Source organism: Malaclemys terrapin, chromosome 7, assembly GCF_027887155.1.
Source record: "Malaclemys terrapin pileata isolate rMalTer1 chromosome 7, rMalTer1.hap1, whole genome shotgun sequence".
In the NCBI taxonomy this organism is placed as follows: domain Eukaryota; kingdom Metazoa; phylum Chordata; order Testudines; family Emydidae; genus Malaclemys; species Malaclemys terrapin.
The window spans coordinates 69,876,336-69,901,104 of record NC_071511.1 but is presented as its reverse complement, the minus strand read 5'-3'; the positions used below and the strand labels follow the sequence as shown (position 1 = coordinate 69,901,104).

The 24,769-nt window shown below is 41.1% G+C and overlaps 1 protein-coding gene across 1 annotated transcript in view; it reads right to left on the bottom strand.

Annotated features, from left to right (window-relative positions):
- Nucleotides 1–24,769, bottom strand: part of RET (ret proto-oncogene) — a 122,552-nt gene that overhangs the window by 35,337 nt on the left and 62,446 nt on the right. Inside the window, exons 2-7 of the mRNA XM_054036334.1 lie at nt 18,195–18,446; nt 16,840–17,133; nt 15,435–15,676; nt 12,167–12,368; nt 10,561–10,760; nt 2,853–3,111 (exon numbers count right to left, since the gene is read on the bottom strand). Coding sequence (XP_053892309.1) covers nt 2,853–3,111; nt 10,561–10,760; nt 12,167–12,368; nt 15,435–15,676; nt 16,840–17,133; nt 18,195–18,446 — 1,449 coding nt within the window. The remainder of the gene's footprint in view (nt 1–2,852; nt 3,112–10,560; nt 10,761–12,166; nt 12,369–15,434; nt 15,677–16,839; nt 17,134–18,194; nt 18,447–24,769) is intronic.

Sequence of the window (24,769 nt, the reverse complement as noted above, 5' to 3'; positions counted from 1 at the left end):
CTGACGCTTTTGCTACAATGAACCAAGTGTGGTATCATATTAAGTACTAGACAAAGGCTGGGTAAAATGACTAAACCAGCAAAAATAGATACAATACAAATGGTTGTTGTTGATAAACAAGCCCATTTGAATTCACACTGACATCTTTGTGCAGCAGAGTCATGGGTTACATGTTCTGAGGCTACCATACAAAATTAAATAAGTGGAAAGTACAGAAAAAGAAACAAATGGAAGAGAAATTACCCCTAATATAGATCACATGTACTACCATGCTTTCTAGTTCGGTTTCTGTAATGTTCCCTTGCCTGTCTTTAAGCAGCCTGACAATGATTAAAGTATGAATAACAAAATGAGAAGCATCTAACACAGGGGTGGGCAAATTTTTTGGCCTGAGGGCCACATCTGGGTATGGAAATTGTATGGCAGACCATGAATGCTCACGAAATTGGTGGTAGGGGTGCGGGCTCTGGGGTGGGGCTGGAGATGAGGGGTTGGGGGTGCAGGAGAGAGTGTTCCGGGCTGGGACCGAGGAGTTCAGTGGGCGGGAGGGGGATCAGGGCTGGGGCAGGGGGTTGGGGTATGGCAGGGACTCAGGGAGGCAGGCTCCAGGCAGTGTTTACCTCCAGCAGCTCCCAGAAACAGAGGCATGTCCCCCCTCCAGCTCCTATGCGGAGGCACAGCCAGGCGGATCTGCCCGCTGCCCTGTCTGCAGGCACCGCGCCTGCAGCTCCCATTGGCTGCAGTTCCCGGCCAATGGAAGCTGCAGGGGCAGTGTGCAGAGCCTCCTGGCTGCCCCTACGCATAGGCGCCAGAGGAGGGATGTGCCACTGGAGCGCCAGAGTGGGGAAAGCCTCAGACCCCACTTCCCAGCGGGAGCTCAAGGGCCATAGTTTGCCCACCTCTGATCTAACATAACTTCAGTGCCTCCAGTGTGCATTTTCAAACATTTTGTTGTTTTAAACTTCAGTCCAGGAGAGTGAAGGACTGCAATGTCTATTGCTACATATGCACTACACTGAATATTACAAGGCTGCTAAATGGCTAATTTACTGCCCTTTGTCAGAGCACATGTTCAACTCTACACACAAGCTGAAATCTTTATAACTCATGTTCAGCATGAGTATTTAGAGGAGGAACAAGGAGAAAAGTGTGTCTGACAAGGAAGTGCTTTGAATGACAAAACTGAAGAGGGATACATGTATATGAAATACACTGTATAGAATACACACAATAAATAGATTCTTACAAAGTTAATCATGATTTATAATAGAAGCAGAGGTGAAAGTAAACCGGTACAGGCCAGTACGCTGTGCCGGACTAGACCGGCTTCCACGGCAGTGATTTAAAGGGACCGGGGCTCCAGCCGCTGCAGGGAGCCCCAGGCCCTTTAAAGCGCCACCAGAGCTCCAGCAGCCAGGCTCCCAAGGTGATTTAAAGGGCCCGGAGCTCCACGGCAGCCAGAGCCTGGGCCCTTTAATTCACCCCTGAGCTCCCAGATGCCTGTGCAGCTGGTAGCTCTGGGGTGATTTAAAGGCCCTGGGGCTCCAAGCCACAGCCGGAGCACCAGGGCCTTTAAATCTTGAAAGGCCTCGCCTCTTCCAGTTGAGGCCACACCCCTGCTCAGGACTCTGGCGTACTAGTAAGTCCTTTAAGTTACTTTCACCCCTGAATATAAGGAATTGCATTTGATGAAACTCCTTTTATACCTAACACAATATCTATCTTCACATATCCTCTAGAAATGCTAATTAGAGAGGAGTCTGAACCAAAACCATGAATCCAAACACCCAAACTTTGGGATCTGATCTGAACTCAGTGGCTCAGGCTCATTTCTGTTGTTAATTTCACCAGTGTATGAACTGCCCTAACAAGGGACTTGCCTAAAAATTAACACTGAAAGAGACAAACCCAGCTATAACAAGTCGTGACACTCTCCTCAGGGAGTCCAGAACTTTAAGCCACTGTGTTAACCTGTCTGCCTCAGCAAGAGAGCTTTGCTGGAGCTTAAGCTGTGTGACAGCTCCCTGCCACAGCAGTAAACTCCTGTACTCTGCCAGTCTAAACCTTGCCTTGCCGGTAACAACGAGTGAACCCCCATTCTCGAATTCCCCAGAGTTGTCTCCCTTTGCAGAGTCCTTCTGACTACCAGAAATTACCAAATCTGCGGTCTCCAAAGAGACAGAACACACACCAGCCTGTTGGGTCAACTGAGGGAGCACACCTTTACTGTAGTATAACAGCACAGAGCTAGCTTATAGGAAAAGTAAGCATAAGTTTATTAACAAAAAAAATAGATTTTTGTGATTCTAAGCAAGAGAAACAGAGACAAGTCTGGTAACAAATAAAACACAAAGCACATGCTTTTAGTGACTAAAACTTAATTTAAGAAAGCTACAGCCTTTTGCCTAAGTGGCTTCCTCACTTACAACAAGCTATCAGCATCCCCAGCCCCTCAGGCTGGAGGATCCACCACTCACAGAATCAGAGGGTGCTGTTCCCTTTGTGTTCCTCCACCCCCAAGTGATGGATGTCAAAATAACTTTTTGCTTCCTAAAACTCATTGTTTTGTCCACAAAGTCAGGACGACCTCCTGCTGTTCTTCTCATCCTTTGCCTTCCCATCCTCCTGTTGATTGTGTCAATAGGGCTTCCATTGTTTTGATTCCACAATGCTTAATTGACATTAGAGACAGGGAGATAGCCGCCTTCCCTCCTGTCTGGAAGAAAACCTGTTTCTTCCTTTATTTGGTCACAGACTTTAAAGAGTAATATCAGTGAATATCCATAATTCCTAATACAGTGTTTATATCGACATTTCACAACCTTTCTCCCCCCTCCACCTCAAGTACTTACTTGTTCCTTCCAGCGTAATAGTGAGCTGGGTTTTGGCATGCTTCTTACTCTGCTTGTCTGAGGCTACAATGGTGTATTGAATTTCTTTGCATTCAGGTCTGAGTAGCACAGAGGAGTCATTCACATAGAGGCTTCCATACTTGTCCTCTCGGCCCTGAAGTATCCCTACAGCATAGCAGCTGGCATTGGGAGACAGCAACCTGTAGGTGATGTTTACTCCACAGAACTTCATGCAGTTTTCGATGCAGATTTTACCTATCTAGGCTCAAACAACAACAAAGAGATCACAAACAACAATAACAAAGTGGTATCATTAATGATACTTTGTGCTCCCTACAAAGCTTTCTCAGTGATTAAAGCTAGTTAAATACATGCAACAGTCAGCATCTCTCTGTCTACTATTCTTACATGGCCCCCATTACAATAGTATCGGAGAGCCTCAAAGCACCCCTGTGAGGTAGGGAAGTAGCATTATCCCAGCTTTACAGACATGAAACTAACTGACCTGCTCAAGGTCACACAGAATGTCTGTGGCAGAGCAGGGATTTGAACCCAAGTCTCCCAAATCCAAGCCCACTGCCCATCCACCGGACCATCATTCTTCATCCTATCCAGTTCCATGCAGCCAAAATGTGTTTCTTTCAAAGATCCTCTACAAGGAATTCACTAGAAAACACTGGGATACTAGTTATAATGATGCTATCATAGTGTCTATTCACATGTAGAGCCATAAACGTCATACATTTCATCTACACACAATTCCCATAGACAACAACAGGACTTTTGACTGGAAAACTATGGCAGCCTCAGACCCCAATATATATTTCTTTTCTGAGAACCAACAAAACCAAGTTATTCAATTCAACATAGGTATGTTATTTCTACAGATGAACAGAAGCATACTCATGTGCTAGAGTTTCTGGCCAGATCCTGCTCTCGGTTTTGCTGATGAAGTCAATGGGCACACCTCAGAGCAAGTGAGAGGAGAATCGGGCCCTGTCTGTGTTAGAAACATGATGTGGAAACTAGAATTGATTGAAATTTTGCTAATCTTGAAATTTGAAACATTTTGTAAAGTCCCTCCCTCCCCCCCCCCTTTTTTTTTTGGCACAAGCTATAGAGCTGGTAGAAATACTTCAGGTTCCAAAATTCTGACATTTTTATTTTCCTAACTTGGAAATAAACTAATAAAACCCCTAAACAAAACTGTTTTTGAAAATATCACAAATTTCCCCCTTCTCCTCTCTTTATTGTCCAGCCCTAATGGAAACTTCATGAAAACTTTTTTTTTTAATCACTCTACTAAACTGCAATGACTTTATGGATGACTTAAGAACTGAAAGTATAGCTCTCTCACACACACACACAAAATGAAGCAGAATCAGCATAATTATTATATTTTCCAGATGACTTAGTTTTGGTTTAAAAAATTGCAGTGTGGCCAAAAAGCAATTTTTTATTCCTTTTCTATTGGGCTTTTAGAAAGGAGCCAAATAAACGAATGTTTGCAATCAGAGCTCCCAGGAGATATTATGAAGTTTCTATTTCAAAGCCAGACTTGAAAAGTGTCCCTGCTGTATATCTAGGCAAATAGGTACATGTGAAAACCCTACGCCGGCATGAGGCAACTGTGTAATTAGGTTTAGTGCGCACAAAATGGAGACCCTTTCAAACAAGGCTGAGTGGTCCACTGGACAGGGTATTGGAATGGGAATCAAAAGACATAAGAACATAATTTATTCCCAACTCTGCCACTAACTTGCTTCATGACTAGAGTCATGTCACTTCACTGATCTGTTTCCCCTCCCACCTTTTGTCTGCCTATTTAGATTGCAAGCTTTTTGTCTCAGGGGCTGTAAGTGTTTGTAAGGATGCTTTAGAACAAAGGAACCCTGATCTCAGTAGAAGTCTCTAGGAACAACTATAAATCAAATAAATAAAATATTAGTTAATAATAGGAAGGAAGAGCTAAAAGGCCACATTTTCTACCATTCCGAAGAAAGATTATAACGGAATTAAGTTATCTGACCTCAGGACAATATAGTCATTGGTAGGTGACAAATAACTTTTTTTTTTTATTCTAAGAAAACTCAAAAGTTTCTGAAAGTTATATAACCTCAAACTCCATTCTCAAGAGATTGAAACTTCAAATTAGACAGAGTAAAATATTTTTGTGCAACAAAGACAATGCAGTAATTAGTCCAAAAACTGAAGAGATGACATTCTTAATGAAGGAAGACAGAAAGTTAATGGAAAGCAATTACACAAGCACTATTCTAATGTTCCAATTATTCACTGCTTAAATATGAGTGGTACAATATTATGGTCAGAAGTTACTGGCCAACAGAATCATCCGAAAGTCTCTAAAGAAAGAAGGACCTCATCTTTTTCAATTTGCTGGTGGCAGTTAAGCATTGTCATTTAAAATGAAAACAGGGAGAGGATTATGATTGCTGTTGGAGTTTCTGCCTGGAGTAGTATATACACTAGACCACTCTAAATTCTGAAACTATTTCTCTAAGCAGCACAGGAATGTAAATCCTTATATCCTGTCTAATTCAGATGGTACCTGATCCAAAACCCATCTAAGTTTTTCCATTGATTTTAATGAGATTTGAATCAGGACCAATGCAGCATTTGCTTTGTTTATGGGGAGAACTGTAATGGTAAAGGTGGAGGGAGATTTGTGGTGGGTCATCTTAAATTTAAAACACTTAAAGTTATGCCAGGTGTGCCTAGCACACACAGATAAATGCTGCTTCTAGCATTTTTTAAAAAAAATAAATCTAAGTAAATCCATTTCCTGAAGTGAAACGTCATTCTTGGATTCAGATTAATGAGAAAGCTCCAGCAGTTCTAAGAGTGTATCTTATTATAGGAAGGTTCCACTTAACTGCTTTTACATTTCTTTATTTCCATTCATGTCACTGGCTGATCACTTAGGGCCATGTGTTTCTTTTTGGCAGAAGAATGCACAGAGAGGAATAAAACATTCCAAAAGCTAGGGCTGCTTATGATGTTGGCTGCCTTCTCTCCTCTATGCCATGGAACTGGCAAGTAAACAAGCAGGGGGTGGAGGTAAAAAGAGTTAAGGCGGAGATTGCTCTCAAATCCCTGGATGGACACAAGGTAGCTTTAGGTCCCTCCTGTCCCCTTCTAGAACCAAGTCTCTTAGCAATGACAGCACAGCAGATGTCATGTTGTACTGCCACTGACGTAGCTCTTCAATCCCTACCACAGTGGTTCTAGAATGCAGCAGGGGAAAATTAAAGCCGCTCCAAGCAGCATTAACCACAGTTATTATATGGACTCTAGCCTGTGTAGTAGGGGACACTGGGTGCTCCCTATCTGTTCCTCTCCCATCAAGCCATTCTCACCTTCTCCACACAGCCTGTCAGCCATAGAGATTTCCTGTGAAGGGGATGGAAAAGGCTGCGCAGATCATTAGGGTATGGAGAAGCGTCCTTCACAGCCAGATTTCCCTCAGTGCAGCCCCACAGCAGCTTTGCTCTCCTCTGTACCATAAAGAGGGGAAGCAATCGAGGGGCTCCCGAGGTACTTTGTCAAAAAAGAAGAAGCTGTTTCTATCTGCATGGTTCTTTCCTGGGTGTTACTGCCCCAGGATTACACCACTATAAAAATTAGTCTAATGGAAACATTGGTGACCTTAAACATACTGCAGTGCAGCCTCACTGGACTCAGGCAGAAAAATAGACAGCACTACTGACTTAAAGGGAATGCTGCTACCTACTCAGAAAATACTTCAGTAATCAGCAGTAACGTGACCCAGTATCAGGGCAGGATTCAGGCAAGGAGCCGGATGGTATTAAAAGAGAGGCCATCAATTAAGACACAAATATCTTGGTTTTCAGAAATGATGGGAAGGGAGAAATTAATTTAGAGGGGTACAAGACAGATAATCTTAGGCAGGTTTTGGTAATGGATTATGGTGCCCCCTTCCATTGAATTTCAGTGGCAGTGGGTACCCAACTGCCTTTGAAAATCTCAGCCTATATTTTTCATCATTGGTCTGAGCTCTAAGTCCTCTGAAGAGCTAAATGCCGTGCACAGGTTCTGTCAGGCCACGCTCCTTTTCTCCATTCATTTGGCTGCTAAAATGGACAAATGGCTGGAAGGTTAACTAATACACTCACGTTTTCCTTAGAGTGAAAGCTGTTTCAGCCTCCATATTCATTTGGCTCTGTACTTTTCCTCACTGCTCAGGCTAATTATAGTTAATTATGCATAATGCTTCAATGGCATAGAGTGCCATTCTCTAGGAACTAAGCTGCTAGCATCAAGTTGGGCTGATTTCAGACCACACTGAACCTTCAAATCCACCTCTCAGAAGTGAGAGGATAATACCTCACTGACTGAGAAAGTCATTCCCATTCTGGCTTTGATCCCCCTTCCTCCCCACCCACCCTCATTAAACCTCAAAACAGAATCTCTTTGGGAATTAGAATTCAGCAAGCACAGACAGACACAGCTTCCACAGACACAGAGCTCTTTATCTCAAAACATTTCCCTCTTACTACTGCCATCCAGTGAAACGAGACACTTATATGTCAGGAAACGAAGCTGCTGAGATTAGAAGGGAGAATTCCATTTAAAATGCAGAATGTTCAGTGGTCCCAACACAATGAAAAGTCTGCGGCTTCCACACATTGCCTTTCTGTTCTGATTTGTTATGCTTGGGAACAGTGATTTTTAATGGAGATAAGCCCAAGCTAGAGCCACAGAAAATAATGTTGCTGGATTTAGGAGTCGCTTGGATCAATATTCAGATACATGTGGCTCAGGTTCATCTCTAGCTATTAAGGGCCAGATTGAGAACACCTCATTCAGATGACTAAGCAGTTACTCCTCTGAATAGCCCCATTGCTTTCAATGGAGCTGCTAGTGAGAGTAAATGCACACCACTGAGAGTAAGAGGTTCACAATCTGGCACTACAAAAGCCAATGTAACACTAAAAGGATTGTGCTTCTTTACAAAAAGCACCAAAAGGGCAACAGCATTTGCATGCAAGTTTCTCACAGATCAGAGTCTGAAAGACTAGACAGGAAAATCTCAAGCACCAAACAAAAAGGAACAATCGCCACAAATAAAGACAACCACCACAGTCTGGACCCTGGTTGGAACTCTTTGTAAAGAGCCCAATGACTGAAGTAAACCTCTACTTGTTAGGGATGGTAACTGCAGACTCTGCCTGATACCCATTGACTGGGAAGTCATCATTACTATTATCTGTGGGGCGCCTGTTCTGCAGTCTCAAAAGCTGCCAATCCAGCAGCACATTCCATGAGCATAAAATTTGTATCAAAATTAAATGTAAAGCCAGATAATCTTAGAATCATAGCACTGGAAGGGACCTTGAGAGGTCATCTAGTCCAGTCCCCTGCACTCATGGCAGGACTTAGCATTATCTAGACCATAATATATCTCGCTTTCCTCTTTTATTCTTTTCCTTGACTAACCAGAGGCTTAAAGGTAAGTAAGGCATCTGATTATTAAGTTTACTTCACAATGGGGGAGGGGGAGAACAGGTTAGTATCAACACTGCTCTGTGTTACAACTACACAGGACTTCTTATGTCTCTATTTGTTACAAGGTTTTAGACTATGGAAACATTTAATCTTTCCACAACATTCATTATAATGAGCTAGTTTAGTATTAACATGCATGTTCCACAGGAATTTCACTGTAATTTACCACTGATTAATGTCAATCTGTTGGAAATGTTACTAGAAGGCATTATTAATGGTGATGATGATGATTAAACCGAAATGAGGGTTAAATTAGGAAGCACATTAATTACTGACTAGCCATTATCTAGGGAAAATCCATTAACATATTGCAGTAGGCAGTAGGAGTGAGTATCTTCTCCACTTGATTTTTTTATCCTTTTCCATTGTCATTCTTTCCTACAATTCACTTTAATTAGGGTCCAAAAGGCTTTGTCCAGTGAACAACCTTAGGAACTATTTGTTTGCTCTATTTATGTTAATATAGGGCCTTTAACAGAAGCGGAGTTGCTACGTCATAATCTATAATAATGTCATGAATACTGACATGTAACAATTTTATGAACACTGTATGAGACTTTCCTGCATGAATGCACTGATCTAGCTTAATAGTGGACTTTGGGAACAGTGGCTTCCCAATTAAAAACATAGGCATAATCAAGAAATACAAAGGGTCTGTTTGCTAGCTTCAAACACCTTCTCTCCTGTTGTAAATCTTGCTTTGCCTCTGCTAGGAGTTGCCAGCTCAAAGGGCTATAAACAGTTTAAAAGGGGAGTGAGTTGCTAGAGCTGTCCAGCGAGCATTAGTGAGCTCTGACAGGCTGAGAAAGAGTGGCTCTGTGGAAGAGAGTCTATAGAGAACAGTGCTCTTAGAATGCCCATGTGGAAGATGTTTAACTGGTTAAACACCTGGTAAGGTGGAGTGGTGTGTTTAGTTGATTTAAGATCTGTTTTCTCTTAAATGCTTTTGTTCTAAATAAATAGTTCTTTGCTTTAAGGAGCTGTTTGGTCACTGGTTCCTATTGTCGTTGCCCTGGAGGGAAGACAACTGCAGGGTATGAGCCTAAGTCAGCCCTGCTAGGTAATCGTGATTAGTACCAGGGGACTGCAGCCCAGTGCATTGGAGAATCAGGGGATTTCACCCTGAGCCAAGTGATGGCTAGATGCTGGAAGTGGGTGACCTCCACAAGACTAGGAGACATCAGAGGTGCAGTTCACCTAGTAACTGTGACAAGATCATATTTATTTTACGCATTACAATAGCTCACTTCTATTTAATGTCTGACAAGGCTTTGGTTGGAGCTACGTGTATATCGAAAAACACATCCTCACATCTCTGACTTCTCAAGCCTCCCCGACCCCAAGTGCTAGGGCCATTTGCCAAGGACAAGCGTTTGGCCGGTCAGCTGGAATTTCTGTCCTATCAGAGCTAGGCAGACCAGGAGAAGCCCACCTAGGAGGGGTGGCAATGTCCACCTGATGGGTAGAATCCACCTTTTTGCTTCTGTGGAAAGAAGTGGGAATGCTGACACCATCTCCTGCAAACTTTGGGAGGGAACAGATGCCGTGAGGATGAAGCCAAGCTCGGAAGCATTTTTTAAGACACTGCTCACTTTCAGAAGTACCATGTTTCATTTCAAAGAGTCAGATTTGATGATCATATCAGAATACTCTGCTTCCAAATTACCTGGTGCTAGTTTCTAAAGCCACGCAGACTGGATGTTGGCAAAGCAGTAATCACATACAATTGTGACAGTGATCCAGAGGGTCACAATGTTTTGTTATTTAGTTCATAAACTCTTCGGGGCAGGGACTATCCCTTACTATGTGTTTGTACAGCACCTAGCAAAATGAGGCTCTGTAATATACACACCAGTAAGATCTCCTTATCTCCACTTTACACATGGGGGGAAATGAGGCAAAGAAAGTGAAGTGACTTGCAGGCCAGTAGCAGAATCAATATGACAACCTAGGTTTCCTGAATCCCAGTCCAGGGTTCTAACTTCTAGGTAACATTGCCTCAGGGTCGGAACAGATTTGCAATGTCATCTGGTATTTGTGGACCTTTCTGAAATCCTGGAGGTTATTTATTTTATGTACACATTTCCCTCCAAGCCGTCTCACTTTTACAAAGTTTATCTTCAACAATGCCAAAATCAAAAGCAATTAAGACAGTCCTTACATGTGCAAAACGTTCAGCGTTTCTGTTCACCGTGAACTGGTAAGTCACATTAGGGAACTGAATGCTGACGGGAAGAATGGAGACATTGAAATGGAGCATCACAGATCTTTCAGGGCCATGAAACTCTGTGTCATTCACCAAAACATCCAACTGGAAGGAACGGTTCTCTGTGACTGAAATATTTTTATTCAGCATCAGTTCTGCAAAAGAGAAGATTGGCTTTTCACATATGTTGATGCATTTTTAGGCAGCACAAAATCCTAAACTATAAATATCAAATCTATTCTTCAAGCACGGGCTCATGGCATGATACTAGGTAAAGGGAGAGGTTGAATTAAAACTAAAAATATAGATATTCTCCCATTCCACACAACAAAAAGTGCCTAAAGATATGTCACAACTAGAGCTGGTTGGGAATGTTTTGACTAAATGGTGCTTCGTAGGAAAATGTGGATTCATCAAAATCAACACTTTTCACAGGAACGTTTCACATATCTTCTGGTCAATACGAGAGACGCGCATTGCAGAATAGCCTAGTGGCAGGGGCGGCTCTAGCTTTTTTGCCACCCGAAGCATTCGGCGGCATGCCTGTGGGAGGTCCCCAGTCCCATGGATTCGGCATACCTACCTGGAGCCGCCGCTGCCTGATGGTTAGGGCTGTCACGTTGAATGTGGCAATATGTCTATGCAGCAAAAAGAAAAGAGACCAGCAGCAGTGACTCTCAGAGCCCAGGTCAACGGGCTTGAGCTGAAGAGCTAAAAATAACAGTGTAGACTTTCAGGCTGAGGCTGGAGCCTGGGCTCTGAGACCCTCCAACCTTGCTGGGTTGTCCGAACATCTACACTGCTATTTTCAGCCCAGAAATGTGAGCTTGAGTCAGCTGACCCACTCTGTTGTGGGTTTTGCTTTTTTTTTTGGCTGGGTAGATGTATACTGGGGGACCCAAGTGAGTGCCCTCCCCATCTGGCTATTCGCTATTTTGGAGTGAGTGGATGGGCCTCTCTCTGTTTTTTCACGAATTTTTTTCAAAATGTCTCAGTTTCTCCCCAATATGAAACTGGAAAAATCTTAAAAATCTCAAAAATTTGTGTGGTAGAGGAAAACTGTTTGCCATCCAGCTGTAGTCATGAGCTTAGAATTACTTTCTTAAATGCAATACAATTAGAACTCTCTTGGCTAGTCAACACATAATGCAACTGTCATATTCCTATACAGTCACTGTGTTATATAGGAAAGAATGTAGTATCACAGTCCCCTCTTTCAATCCCAAATATCTGTTCTGACACTGGGATTTTCTGTCTCATTTTCCATCTGCCTGGTATTTTTCAGATACATAGAAAAGTCAAATACAATATTGGTCAATTATAAGCAAAGTAATAATAATAATGGAGATATCCCATCTCCTAGAACTGGAAGGGACCTTGAAAGGTCATCGAGTCCAGCCCCCTGCCTTCGCTAGCAGGACCAAGTACTGATTTTGCCCCAGATCCCCAAGTGGCCCCCTCCAGGATTGAACTCACAACCCTGGGTTTAGCAGGCCAATGCTCAAACCACTGAGCTATCCCTCCCCCAATTTCACTCTTTGTTAGAAGGAAGAGACCTTACTGTATTCATGCAGCGTTCCCCTCACTTGGCTGCCATTGGGGCTGAAATAGATCTCGTGGAAGATGTGATCCACCCGAAATGTTTCGCTAATCCATGGATCAGTTGTACTAATGGTCCCTGTGTACTTCTTTCTGCTGCTTTCAATGGGGAAAATAGGTGTGGTGTCTGCATCACACACAGTCAGTGTGGCTAGGACAGTTCCCTAGAAGAAAATCATAGACAATATGGAGAAAAATCAATGATTGCCACGCTATTTTTTTTTCCCGATTTGTTTTCTGGTTTAGTGTCTGAATAAGTGATACAATCTGGAGATCAAAGTCCTGTCCATATAAATCTCCCTGACATTCTGTACAAATTCACTTCCATTCAAAGTCTTTGTAGGTCTTTAACAGAAAGGGCAAAGATTGATGGTACTACTGCTTACCACCTATTTGGAGATAGATGAGCATTGTAACAGCATTTCATAAGTCAGAGAGTTGCAAAATTACTGTAACAACAGTCAGTTTTGAGACCTATGTAAGGACTGCATATTTGATTCAAGCAATCCCCAACTAGTGGTCTTAATGACCCCAGAGACTTTGTAGCTAGAATGATCTTTGGGAGAATTTTGCAACTAGGGTATATCACTGAATAAACATGAGAATGACAAACCAAGTAAAAAATATGGGACTGCCAATATCTGCTCAGGTCAGCAAGGTGAGGAGGAGCAGAGGGGGTCCTCAGGGAACCAGCTATTGATCCTCATTCTCTGGTTGGCTCTGCACCAGCCCCAACCTCATAGAGTTTAGGGTGACTTGAATTCTCACCTGTGTGAATGGCAAGGAGGTCTGGAACACACAAGAGACTGTGGTCCGTATAGTGCACAGTCTCCACTCCCTGGGACCAGTTCACTCTCTGTTATGTGTTGTGGGATTTTTTTAAATTGTTAATCCCCAATTTACAAAGAATGGCTGGGATAGCAGAGAGATTTTTCTCCCTTAGCCCCTGGGAGAAACTAATTAAGTGGCTGTACTCTAATGTAATACTGGATGTTTGAAGGCAGAAGTAACAGGATCATACCTTGCTTTCAATCATCAAAATAAAAAATAATCCTCAATATTCTTGTTCAGGGCCGGCTCCAGGGTTTTGGCTGCCCCAAGCAGCCAAAAAAAAAAAAAAGCCGCAATCGCGATCTGCAGCGGCAATTTGGCAGGAGGTCCTTTGCTCCTAGCGGGAGTGAGGGACCGTCCGCCAAATTGCCGCCGAATAGCTGGACATGCCGTCCCTCTCCCGAGCGGCCGCCCCACGCACCTGCTTGCCAGGCTGGTGCCTGGAGCCGGCCCTGTTCTTGTTGCAGGTGAGCAACAAATCCCCATTTAAAAGTCAGGGAAGAAGAAATAGAGGCTGCATGACATAACTAAGGCTCCTCGGAGAGTTAGTAACAGAAGCATGATCAGAAATCAGATGTTCTAGGCTCCAGTCTTGTGCTCATTCCACTAGATTGCTCTTTATTGACTCTACATAGGATTTCTGATTATCTTGCAGTAGGCCTCAAACTCATTTTGTACAGTTATTATTCCATTGGCCATTGAGATTCCCACACAAATCCTTTCTCCTTTAAGTTTGAATATACTAATTATCAGGAGTATTTTGGAAGTTTTCCAACACAAGATTTTTCTGCTGGAAAATGCTGAATTAATTAAATCAAAATGTTTCATGAGAATACATCGATTTTGTCAAGGTTTGTTTCAACTATATTATACGTCATATCAAAGTCAAAACAAACATTTTCTGATTATTTCATTGCATGAGATTTCTACTTTTCATCCTGATTTGAGAAGAAACAAAATTTGAGAGTCTCAGAATTTTCCATGGGACGGGAAGTCCATTTTTCAAGCAGCTCTACTAGTTATGCTCATCGGTGTGTGGCACTGATATGTAAAGCCTGTAGGTGGCAGCAAACACCCAAAATTGTATGCTCTCTTTCCAGAACAGATATGCGAAATCCAGTTTACTTCCAAGGGAAACAAATATAGCTATTAAAGAAATATTATTAGACAGAAATCCCTGGAGGGAAGTGACTGAGTACTTGCTGGAATTTTATACATAACTTATGCTGAATGCACATCGGAATGGCTCAAGCATAACAACCATCTATTAAAGCTTTTGTGAGTGTTTCTTCTCCCAGAGAAAGCCCCAGCTGAACGCTATTCTACTAGTTTTATACATACGTATCTTGGTTTTCACCTATGAAGCCATACGAGAAATGGGCTGTGCCTACTTTCAAGCTGGACTCTATCACCTGCACCCTCTCCATGCCACCCCTCCTGCTACAGTGATTAAGGGGTTGTCAGTGAGCAACCTTCAACTACAGAACAAGTTCCTACTCTTGGCCCTAAATCCTCTGACATTGTTGACCTTTAGTGAACACTGCAAAAACCATCATTTTGCCTAGATATCTGAGTAAGGGTGAGGTCTAATAGGGACAACTGTTTATGTAGGATGGAAGTGTTGGTGGGAAAGTTGGTTAGCGTTTGAGGTGGAGTTTTCCAGGAAGTTGCTGCTGGTTTTGTTCTGTTTGTATTTGTTTCTTTAAGTAACACCAAAGATGCACAAGGCAGCAGACAGGTGCCTGTTTAAATCCTATTACGAATTAAAAAAAACAAAAGAAATATCAATTGATATTCACAAATATACATTATATGAGGAGCTGGTAGCAACCCCCATATTTAGATGATCTAAGACCTTCCATAAGAAAAGATTCCTGAAACCTTTTATTTGAGAAGCTCTCACCTCTCCTTTGTTTGTAGCAGGCCTTTGACATGGTGCCTCCTTGTGTGCATGCATTATGGTACAATCTTTAATTACACATGCTATTGTTTTCCACAGAACCCAGGCCTCAGTCAATGTACTTGCACAAAGAAGAATCATGGGAAGAATCATGGTTGCATATACAGATATAAATCTTGCATTTCTTAACTTCTCAGTGATTGACTTTCCCACCTAAATTATATTTTAACATAGCTTTTTGTATGTAATATATAGATGAATACACACACCCAGTGAAATCTGTCAAATGACCACTCAGATAATTAGCCACTCAAGGGAGATGGTCATCACATTCTTCATATTATTCTTATTATTCAGTCAGAGCTCTCTGGACTGTATAGTAAATTAGTGCATATGATGCTGGGAGCTAACATACAAGGCCTGACGTTTCCATGTAGGCATGCCTAACCCATAGTGTTTCCACTGAACATCTCAGAGTCCAAGCAGAAGAGAACTCTACCTCTTTTCTGTTGAACTCCACAACAGCATCCGTCGTGCTAGTTCCATTGGGAAGGAAGGGGGCAGAGTCATCTTCATCTAACACATTGACCAGGAAAGGCACCTCGACCTGCATCTCCTTGGAGCCCTCTCTCACTGTACACTTGGCGATCAGCTCATACCTCTCTCTTTCTTCTCGATCCAAACGCTGCACAACACTCACGCCTGTGGTGTTCTCATTGTAGTGAAAAGGCAGCCCTTCAACTGAAACAACACATACACAGCATAAACTGGGATAATCCTTTCCTATTAGTGGTGTTTGATTGTTCTCCTCTTTGACATACTGGTGATATCCCAATGAATCCATTTGGGTTGCATCAGTGTAACAGAAGGAAGAATTTTACTCTGTATTATGAAAATCAGTCTAAGAAGAGATATGAAGGAAGGTGGAGGAGCTATATCAGGGGCACATGAGGAAGTCTAAAGGACTTGTAACAAGAATGAGGAGTAGTTGTGGCACCTTAGAGACTAATAAATTTATTTGAGCATAAGCTTTCGTGGGCTAAAACCCACTTCATCCTATGCATGCAGTGGAAGATACAGTAGGAAAATACACACACACACACACACACACACACACAGAACATGAAAAATGGGTGTTGCCATACCAACTGTAATGCCCCTCTGCCATGTACATTGGCCAAACTGGACAGTCTCTTCGCAAAAGAATAGATGGACACAAATCAGACGTCAAGAATTATAACATTCAAAAACCAGTGGGAGAACACTTCAACCTCGCTGGTCACTCAATTACAGATCTCAAAGTCGCAATACTCCAACAAAAAAACTTCAAAAACAGACTTCAACGAGAAATTGCAGAATTAGAATTAATTTGCAAACTAGACATCATTAAATTAGGCTTGAATAAAGACTTGGAGTGGATGGATTATTACACAAAGTAAAACTGTTTTCCCATGCTATTTTTTCCCCTACTGTTACTCACACCTTGTCAACGGTTGGAAATGGGCCATCCTGATTATCACTACAAAAGTTTTTTTTCTTCTGCTGATAATAGTTCACCTAATAGCTCACCTTAATTAATTACACTTGTTACAGTTGGTATGGCAACACCCATTTTTTCATGTTCTCTGTGTGTATATATATTTTCCTACTGTATCTTCCACTGCATGCATCCGATGAAGTCGGTTTTAGCCCATGAAAGCTTATGCTCAAATGAATTTGTTAGTCTCTAAGGTGCCACAAGTATTCCTCATGCTTTTTGCTGATACAGACTAACATGGTTACCACTCTGAAACCCAGAAAGGCTTGTGTGGAAGCAGAGTAGAATAACCACCAGAGGAGAGTTCTGCTCTATTAAAAATCTCATGAATATGACTGGCGACTGAATGGTTTACCTCCAGTTTTACCTGCTAGTAATTTGTAGGAAATGCTGACATTCTGGCAAAGGTGATGTATTGGGGGTAACTGAAGCTGATGAAATGTGCCAGGTGGTTTATTCTCCTTGATGTGAAAGGAGAGATCCATTTCTGAGAAACAAAGCTCCCTTGACATCAGAGCATTGCAAGCTGGTACAGTGGCGTTGATGATGGAGATATGCACCAGGGCAGAAGTGGGGGTCTCACATTCCTTCCCTTGGAAGGGCTGGGGTGAAAGGTAGACATGAAATGTCACCTTTGGTAATGACATCCAATTTTTTCCAACTGCAAGAACAGAAACAAAGAAACAGTTGACAAAGAAAAAAGCAAACATTCTTCTTAATAATTTCCTTCCATCAGCCATTATTCTACAGTGAACCAAGTAGTTCAGTGACAATACCTGATGTTTAGCACCTCTAAAATAAGGCTCTACATGTTTGAAGTTGGACCAAGCCACCCAAAATTACAGGCTAATGTGGACAATACGGCTCTTACAAGTTCTCCTATTTCTTCAGACTACCCCATAGTGGAACCCTACCAATCTTTGAAACTGATCCAGAAGTAAAGGCCTTTTCAGCAGTGCTATGACATTCAGTTTCTTACACCACTTTCTCCTCCCTCATCTAATGCTACCTAATTTCCTCAGGGATCAAAACCACCAAGATATAGGTTCTGTCTATTAAAAGCAGGAGGAGAATGGAAACAATTTGTTTCTATGGTTCAATTGTACATGGTTCTTACAAAAAAACCTCACTTCAATCCCAAGTAATATAAATAGGCATCACTTAACCCCTTCATCAGAGGATCATTTACTACCCCATACAAAAAGTGCTCCAGGTATCTGGGTCTTTGCAATTAAAGGTTTTGCTTATATTAGAAAAGTTGCACCAATTTAACTAAAGTCAGTCTATCTGAACTGATGCAGAAATAAAATTTTAACCAACACATATATGGGTATAACATGTTGGTAAATTACTAAATAAGGGTAAACTTGCAAGGATTAAAAATGGTTTAAGTGTGTCTTCTTTTGGGGTCCAATCTAGGTTCATTATGTTGATTTAGTTAAACTGGTGAAACTTCCCCGATGAAACTCCACCATTTGACAACTAATCCAATTTCTTCTTGGCCTTAGTGTTCATTTTGCCACATGGCTTTAATACCATTGTGTCTATCTGAGGGTTCTTTTCGATCCCAAAATTCATTTAATGTAAGTAAACAGTTCTTCCACTCTGATCCCTAAGTATTGGTTTGCTATTCATATGCTGCTGGATAAATCCCATTAGATGTAAGTCCTTAGCTTCAACTCTAGACATTATCGCAACTGCAGCTACTCCTCTCAGACTTACACAGGATATCGAAGTCTCCTCTATCCAGACTCTTATTGAGGTAGAGAAGCCCGGTTTTTTCTTTTATTTGAAACCAATGATTTTCATAAGCTCCAACGCGATAGATAAAGAGCTGCTGGCACAGCTGAAAGTGGGCCACCTCCCCATGTGAATCCCTCAAGGCACGGATGTGCAGTAGCGGTGTACCCGCTGGCTGATCAATGTAGACAGTCTCCGAATAATCTTTCCTAGGGAAGTAGAGACCAAAGGAAGCTGCAAAGGAACACAAACAACGGGAGAATTGTTAAAGCTGAATGAACTCTGAGTAGACATTGTCGTAAGAGGTGCATTTCTAAAGAACTGGAAGCTCCATTTAGTAAGTGCATAGGAAGATATAAAAGCAGACCCAGATCCTGAGCTGGTGTAAATTGGTATAGCTCTACTGAGTTCAATGGCGCTACCTCAACGTATATCAGTTGAGGATTTGACCCATAATTTATGTACAAGCAATGAGAATTCCCCCTGGAAGCCAAATTGCTTAGTTGTAAACAAGACCATAGCCACAGCAGAGAGCCTAATGGAGCATTTCTAGTCAAACTTCAGATAAACTCACATCAGCAATTCCCAGCTGCTTTTCCATTCTCACACAAATTGTTTTCTTCTCTGAATAATATCATTTATGGTGAAATCTTATTGAGGAAATAAATACAGTTAGATGAAAAAACATTAGGAGGTATTGCCCTAAGCTGAATCTCAGTCTTTCAAGTCACACAGTCCAAACACTCAATTTCTATCCAGATGAAAAATGTGTAAGTACATCAGTGGCTTCCAAACTTTGCCCTAGTGTGGACTTCTTTTTAAGTAGTGATTTTTCTTGTGGACACCTCTCCTCCCATACAAACCAACCAACCCACCCTACCCCTTTCCTAAAGTAAATGGCACTCCACTCCACTAAATAAATCCATAGATTATCAGGCCAGAAGGGACCAGTCTGATATTCCTGCATAACACAGGTCATGGGACTTCCCCAAATTAACTCCTGTTTGAGCTGGAGCATATCTTTTTAGAAAACACCCAATCTTGTTTTTAAAATGTTCAGAAATGGAAAAAAATTTACCCCAGCCTTTCATAAAATTCTTCCAATGATTAATTACCCTCACTGTTGAAAATGTGCACCTTATTTCTAAGATGAATTTATCTAGCTTCAACTTTCAGCCACTGGATCTTGTTTTATCTTTGGCCAGTAGATTGAAGAGCCCTCTATTATCAATGTTCTGTTCCCCATGGAGGTGCTTAAGTAAATTTACAACTCATACAAAGATTTTAGGTCTCAGAGATATAAAAACTCAGGATTAATAACACCAATTAAGGCTAAAGGAATTTACTCTCTCTCTCTCTCTCTCTAATGCAATGGGTCCGACTGACCCATTGTGCCTCTGTACTGTTTATTTCCTCTCCCTGGTTGTAGACATTTACATTAATTAGGATGCATTCACCCTGTATGAATTCATTTGAGAGTGTAGTGATTATCTGGTTTCACCCCACATAGTTGCTATTAGGGCATTTAGTGCACTGGATGGATACAATACATGTTGTGATAGGCATGTGTAGGACCCCTGGATCTTGAAAGATGTGTTGTGGTGTGTGTGTGTGGTGTGTGTGTGTGTGGGGGGGGGGGGAGGTTGATCATTGTAGCAGTGGAAATATGTCTGCAGTTTTTGCATGTTGTTCTGGCAGGGTCTGGTACAGCTTTGATTTGGCTGTCCTGGTCTGTGGGGAGCTTGCTTCTGATGATGAGCTTGGGGAATTGGGGGGCTGTTTGCAGTCCAGAAGAGGGGGCTCAGGAAAGATTTATTTCAGGATGGAGTTCTCATCGTGTATGGCTTGTAGTTGTTTGATACTCTGGGTTCCCTGCAGGGGCAGATGACAACTAGGGCTGTGCGATTAAAGGGGGTTTTATTTCTGTATTGAAGCAGGTTCTCTTGAGGTATTTGGGTGGGCCATTCCATGATGTGATCTATTTTTGTGGTGGAGTGTCCTTGTTTGGTGAAGGCAGTTTTGAGTGTGTCAAGGTGTATATCCTGGACTTTCTCCTCGCAGCATAGTCTGTGGTATCTGAGTGACTGACAATCACTATGCTCTCAAATGAGCTCACACAGGAAAACGATAAAAGACAAAAACACCACATCACCTATGGGTGAACACTTTTCACAAAGCGATCACCCTATATCTGACCTATGAGTCCTCACAGGAAACCTACACAACACTTTCAAAAGAGGAGTCTGGAAGCTTAAATTCATAACTCTGCTGGACACTAAAAATCATGGACTGAACAGACACACTAGATTTATGGCTTATTACAACAATCCGTAACCCACTTATAATAGTTGCCCCCTAGCTGCTCCCCTCCCCTTCTTTTCCTCCCTGTGACTGGAGGGATATTAATGGGCCTCTTGACTTGAAATGTTAAACAATCTGTTCCACCTTATATTTAGCTGTGACATTCTGAGTTAGTTTCCCAGACTCGAAGAAGAGCTCAGCATAAGCTCAAAAAGCTTGTCTCTCTCACCAACAGAAGTTGGTCCAATAAAAGATATTACCTCATCCATTTTATTGGTGCAAAGCCCTTTTTGCCCCAAACTGGACCCACTTTTACTGGACATTTTCCCATGATGCCCCAGCAGAAATGGGAAGTAGGCTGCCAAATCATCTTCAGAATAGCAATGGGCTAACATTTCCTCAGCTGCACATTACTGAAGGATCCATTTTAAAGAAGGAAAAGGAAGATGGCAAACCCACTGTGAATTAAAGGCCTATGATGTCACTTGGAAAAACTACACAAGCCACAGTACTCTCTCTCATGATTACATCATCAGCATCGCTGCATGGAATTATATCCTCATGTTTTACAGTTGACCGTTATTTAGCTATATGTAATTTGCATTAAATAAATTAATAAGGCAGGCAAAAACTTACCAAAATAATGTTGAATTAAGAAGGCAGCCAGCTGTAATCTTTTAAAAAGAGCATACAATAGATTTTTGGTGGAGGACGGGGAAGCTAAAAACCAGTGACTCCTGACCCCCCATTACCCAACTTCTTTTCTTTTCTTTCTCCAAAACAATTTGCATTTGATATTCAGCACTAAGATTTTTGTCAGCAACATGCACTGTTTAATAAGGGCATCTTTAAAAGACATACTTTTGGCCCATTCAATCTACTGTTGCTTCTAACTGAAGGCCATACGAACATTATCTCCACACGTCATTGCAACTCAATATTTTCAGGGATACAAGAGTTAAATATGTATAACATAGCTAAGGAGAGACATACTTGTATCGGAAAGATGCAAAGAGGAGTGAAAAAAAATATTTAAGGTGGTAGAAGAAGTAACAAAATAGAGGTAAATTAAAGAAGATAAGACTATACAAACCAAAAAGAAGGCAAGGTCCCTGCCTATGGTCTAAATTTAACCTGAATATTGGGGGAAACGCCTCTTGGTGAGATCCAAATAAATTATCGAGTAGTAGGTGGGAGGACTAAATGAGCTAATAGAAATTTTCCATCGCTAATTCCTATGATTCAATACAAACACAGGTTTGCTTTATGTACCTTTTAATACTGTACTGAATTGATTGTTGATTAAAAATTAAAACATTAAAATATACCACTGTGCATTTTCAATAGAGACATTATTCCTACTCAGGCCAGTAAAGTTTGTAATGAACAACTGAGCCAAATCTCATTCACCTTACAAGGAGTGGTCCTATCACAAGGAGAAAGCAAACCAGGCTTGTCAAAAAAATGTTAGCAATTACGATTTCTGTGTTTCAGCAAGAGAATTTTACTTAATTGGAACCCTGAGGTCTAGAACACTGAAGTGCTTTTCAGAATGCCTCCATTCCATTTAGGTAATTGAGATCCTTGCAAAAACTAATGAACATGTTTAACTTTATGCATCTGAGCAGTTTCACTGTAAAGTGGCTACTCCGATACTTGAATTTCATCATCGGCCAGACTTTCAAAAGGGCTCAGAATTTTGGGTGCTGAGTGTTTTTGAGGATCTGGCCCCTTGAAAATCTGGCTCTGAACTCTGCCCTTAAGTGTTTACAGGATCACGGATTTAAATTGTACAGGGACTAGTAATTCATTGTATATTTAACCTTTCTCTTTTTAAAACAAACAAACCCAAATTGTCATAACTAGTACCCACAGTAGGAACTCACTTGCTAGAAAAAGGCTGCAATCCAAAATCTAATCTGGCATTGGGTAATGTGGAAAATAAAGCTTAGAATTTTGAAAAGGATGTTTAGGGCTCATATATAAATCAGCATGATCAACTATTGTGAACTGTGTTAAAAATATAAATTCACTTGTAAGCTGAACAGGATACATTATTGATGGTAGGAAAGGGTGATTTTTCTTCCCCTCTTCAAAACTAAAACCCCTTGGAACAGAATGTTGGCAGTGTAATTAGCAGCTTTATTGGGTCTTGGCTTTGCTTGTGATTCAGGGACACATCCCTGTTTGGGACAGAACTTGAAATATATGCTTACCTCTCATTGGAACTTAAACATATGCATAAGTGCTTTCCTCATTTCGGAACATAATTACATCACCTCAGCTGTGACAAAGCTAGCTACCATTTAAAACAATATAGCTTTTCAACACATTAACATCTCAAGGAGATTAGAATGTTTGGAACATTACAGTACTTTATTTAGCTGTTTTTCTAAGACCGTTATTTCTGAATTGTTGACCCAATACAATGACATTCACACTTATTAATGGTGCAGCTATCACAAAATTACACAACACTGTTGACATTAATTACTGGTATTGTAAGCCACCATTTGTGTATTGCTTCTGCTTAATTTAACCCATTGCAAGAGTTGTAGCTGCAACAGGTAGTTCAGGTCACAACTCTACCGTAATGATTATAAATACATACACACACACACACACACACACACATCACTCTATATTTATATGCACAGTCTGTTATACTGAAGGAGAGCTTTCTTCTGATAGGTTACATTCATTCCTTAAAATTTTGATAAGTTCAAACCCAACTCAATAAACTATCCATCTGCCAGCTATGCTGCAGGAGGGAGAGGCTTCTAACCCTGGCTAAGCTTCCTAAACAAGATAATTTTTTTGCTGTGTTCCAGTTGCAGCACCTTTTTTACTGCCTATAATGAGCAAGAGCAGAATTTGACTTTCTGGCTCCCAAGTTGAATTGGCAATGTGCCAGAAGAAACATCTTTTTTATTTATAAAGTGAGCAAATTTGGTAGGAAAATCACAGACACAAATAAACAAGGAATCCCATACAACATTCACAGTCGTCTTTCAGAGTATAAGTGCTGTCCTTTGGATAACAGTTAATTGGAAGAGATGTGCTTGAAGATTAATTAACCAAGACAATTGATATCTAAACATGTCGAAAAATATTTGACAAATCATCACCACCACTGAAAATTCAGTTACATTGCAACTGCTACTCTTCTTACTTTGCCAATGGCGTTGTGTCTTGAAAGTTGGGTTGGGAGAACCAGTTTCAACAAAGAAAGAAACCCACTTAAAACTTGAAAGTTCATTTCTAAAAAGGAATAAAACAAAACTTGTCTAAGGTCTAATCATTCTGCTAGGCACTTCTAGTTTTTGGCCAGGAGCAGGAAGTGAGAATGTTATACATTACCACATATGTTTCTGTTTTTTCTGAGTCCTGACCTGAACGAGAAGCAGTTCAAACATCAGAAGAAAAAATCTAATCTCCAAGAGCCAGATTTTTAAAAAGATGAGTTTTGCAGATTCAAATTGTTCAGGTCAGATTCATCTAAGCATTCAAATGTACAATGGCTTATCTGAACCAAAGCCGAATTCCAACGTCTTCCTGCCCTACTCACAGGGTGCACAGGAACACACTTTATACAGTTGCTTATATAACATGTATTCAACATACTTGTTTTCTCATTTTGGTTGAAAAATTTGCAGCTTGGAAAATTTCAACCAGTTCTATTTTCTCAGGTTCTGTCTTAGCTTGGAAAGCTGTGTATTTGTTGTTTGCCATTATAATCAGAGCTAGCCAAAATATTTAGCATTTAAACTTTATTTTTAAACATACATTACATAATTTTTCTTGAAAAAATTATCCATTTTCAGCTGGATGATAAAATTTTCAAAAGCACTTAAGCAACTGAGGAGTTTATGCCCTGTTTTCAGAAGGGCACTTAGGCACTAAGAGTCTAACTTTCCATGAGACTTAATTTCCTAAGACACTTTCTGAAAATGGGATTTGGTGCTTCTGACAATGTGAAAGCAATTCAAATTACATTTTAATACAACCTTGCACTTACAGCAGGGATTTCCATCAGAGAATTTCAAATAATTATACAATAAATATTCAAAATTTCTCTGGGAAGTGCTATCAGCCCCATTTTACTGAAGGGGAAACTGAGGCACGGACTACATTAATTGATCCGTTACAAAACAGATCAATCGTAGAGGTAGGAACAGAACCCAGATCTCCTGAGTCACGTTCCTGTGCATTATCCAAAAGTTCATGCCAATAATGAGAAGTCTTTTGCTTTTTTT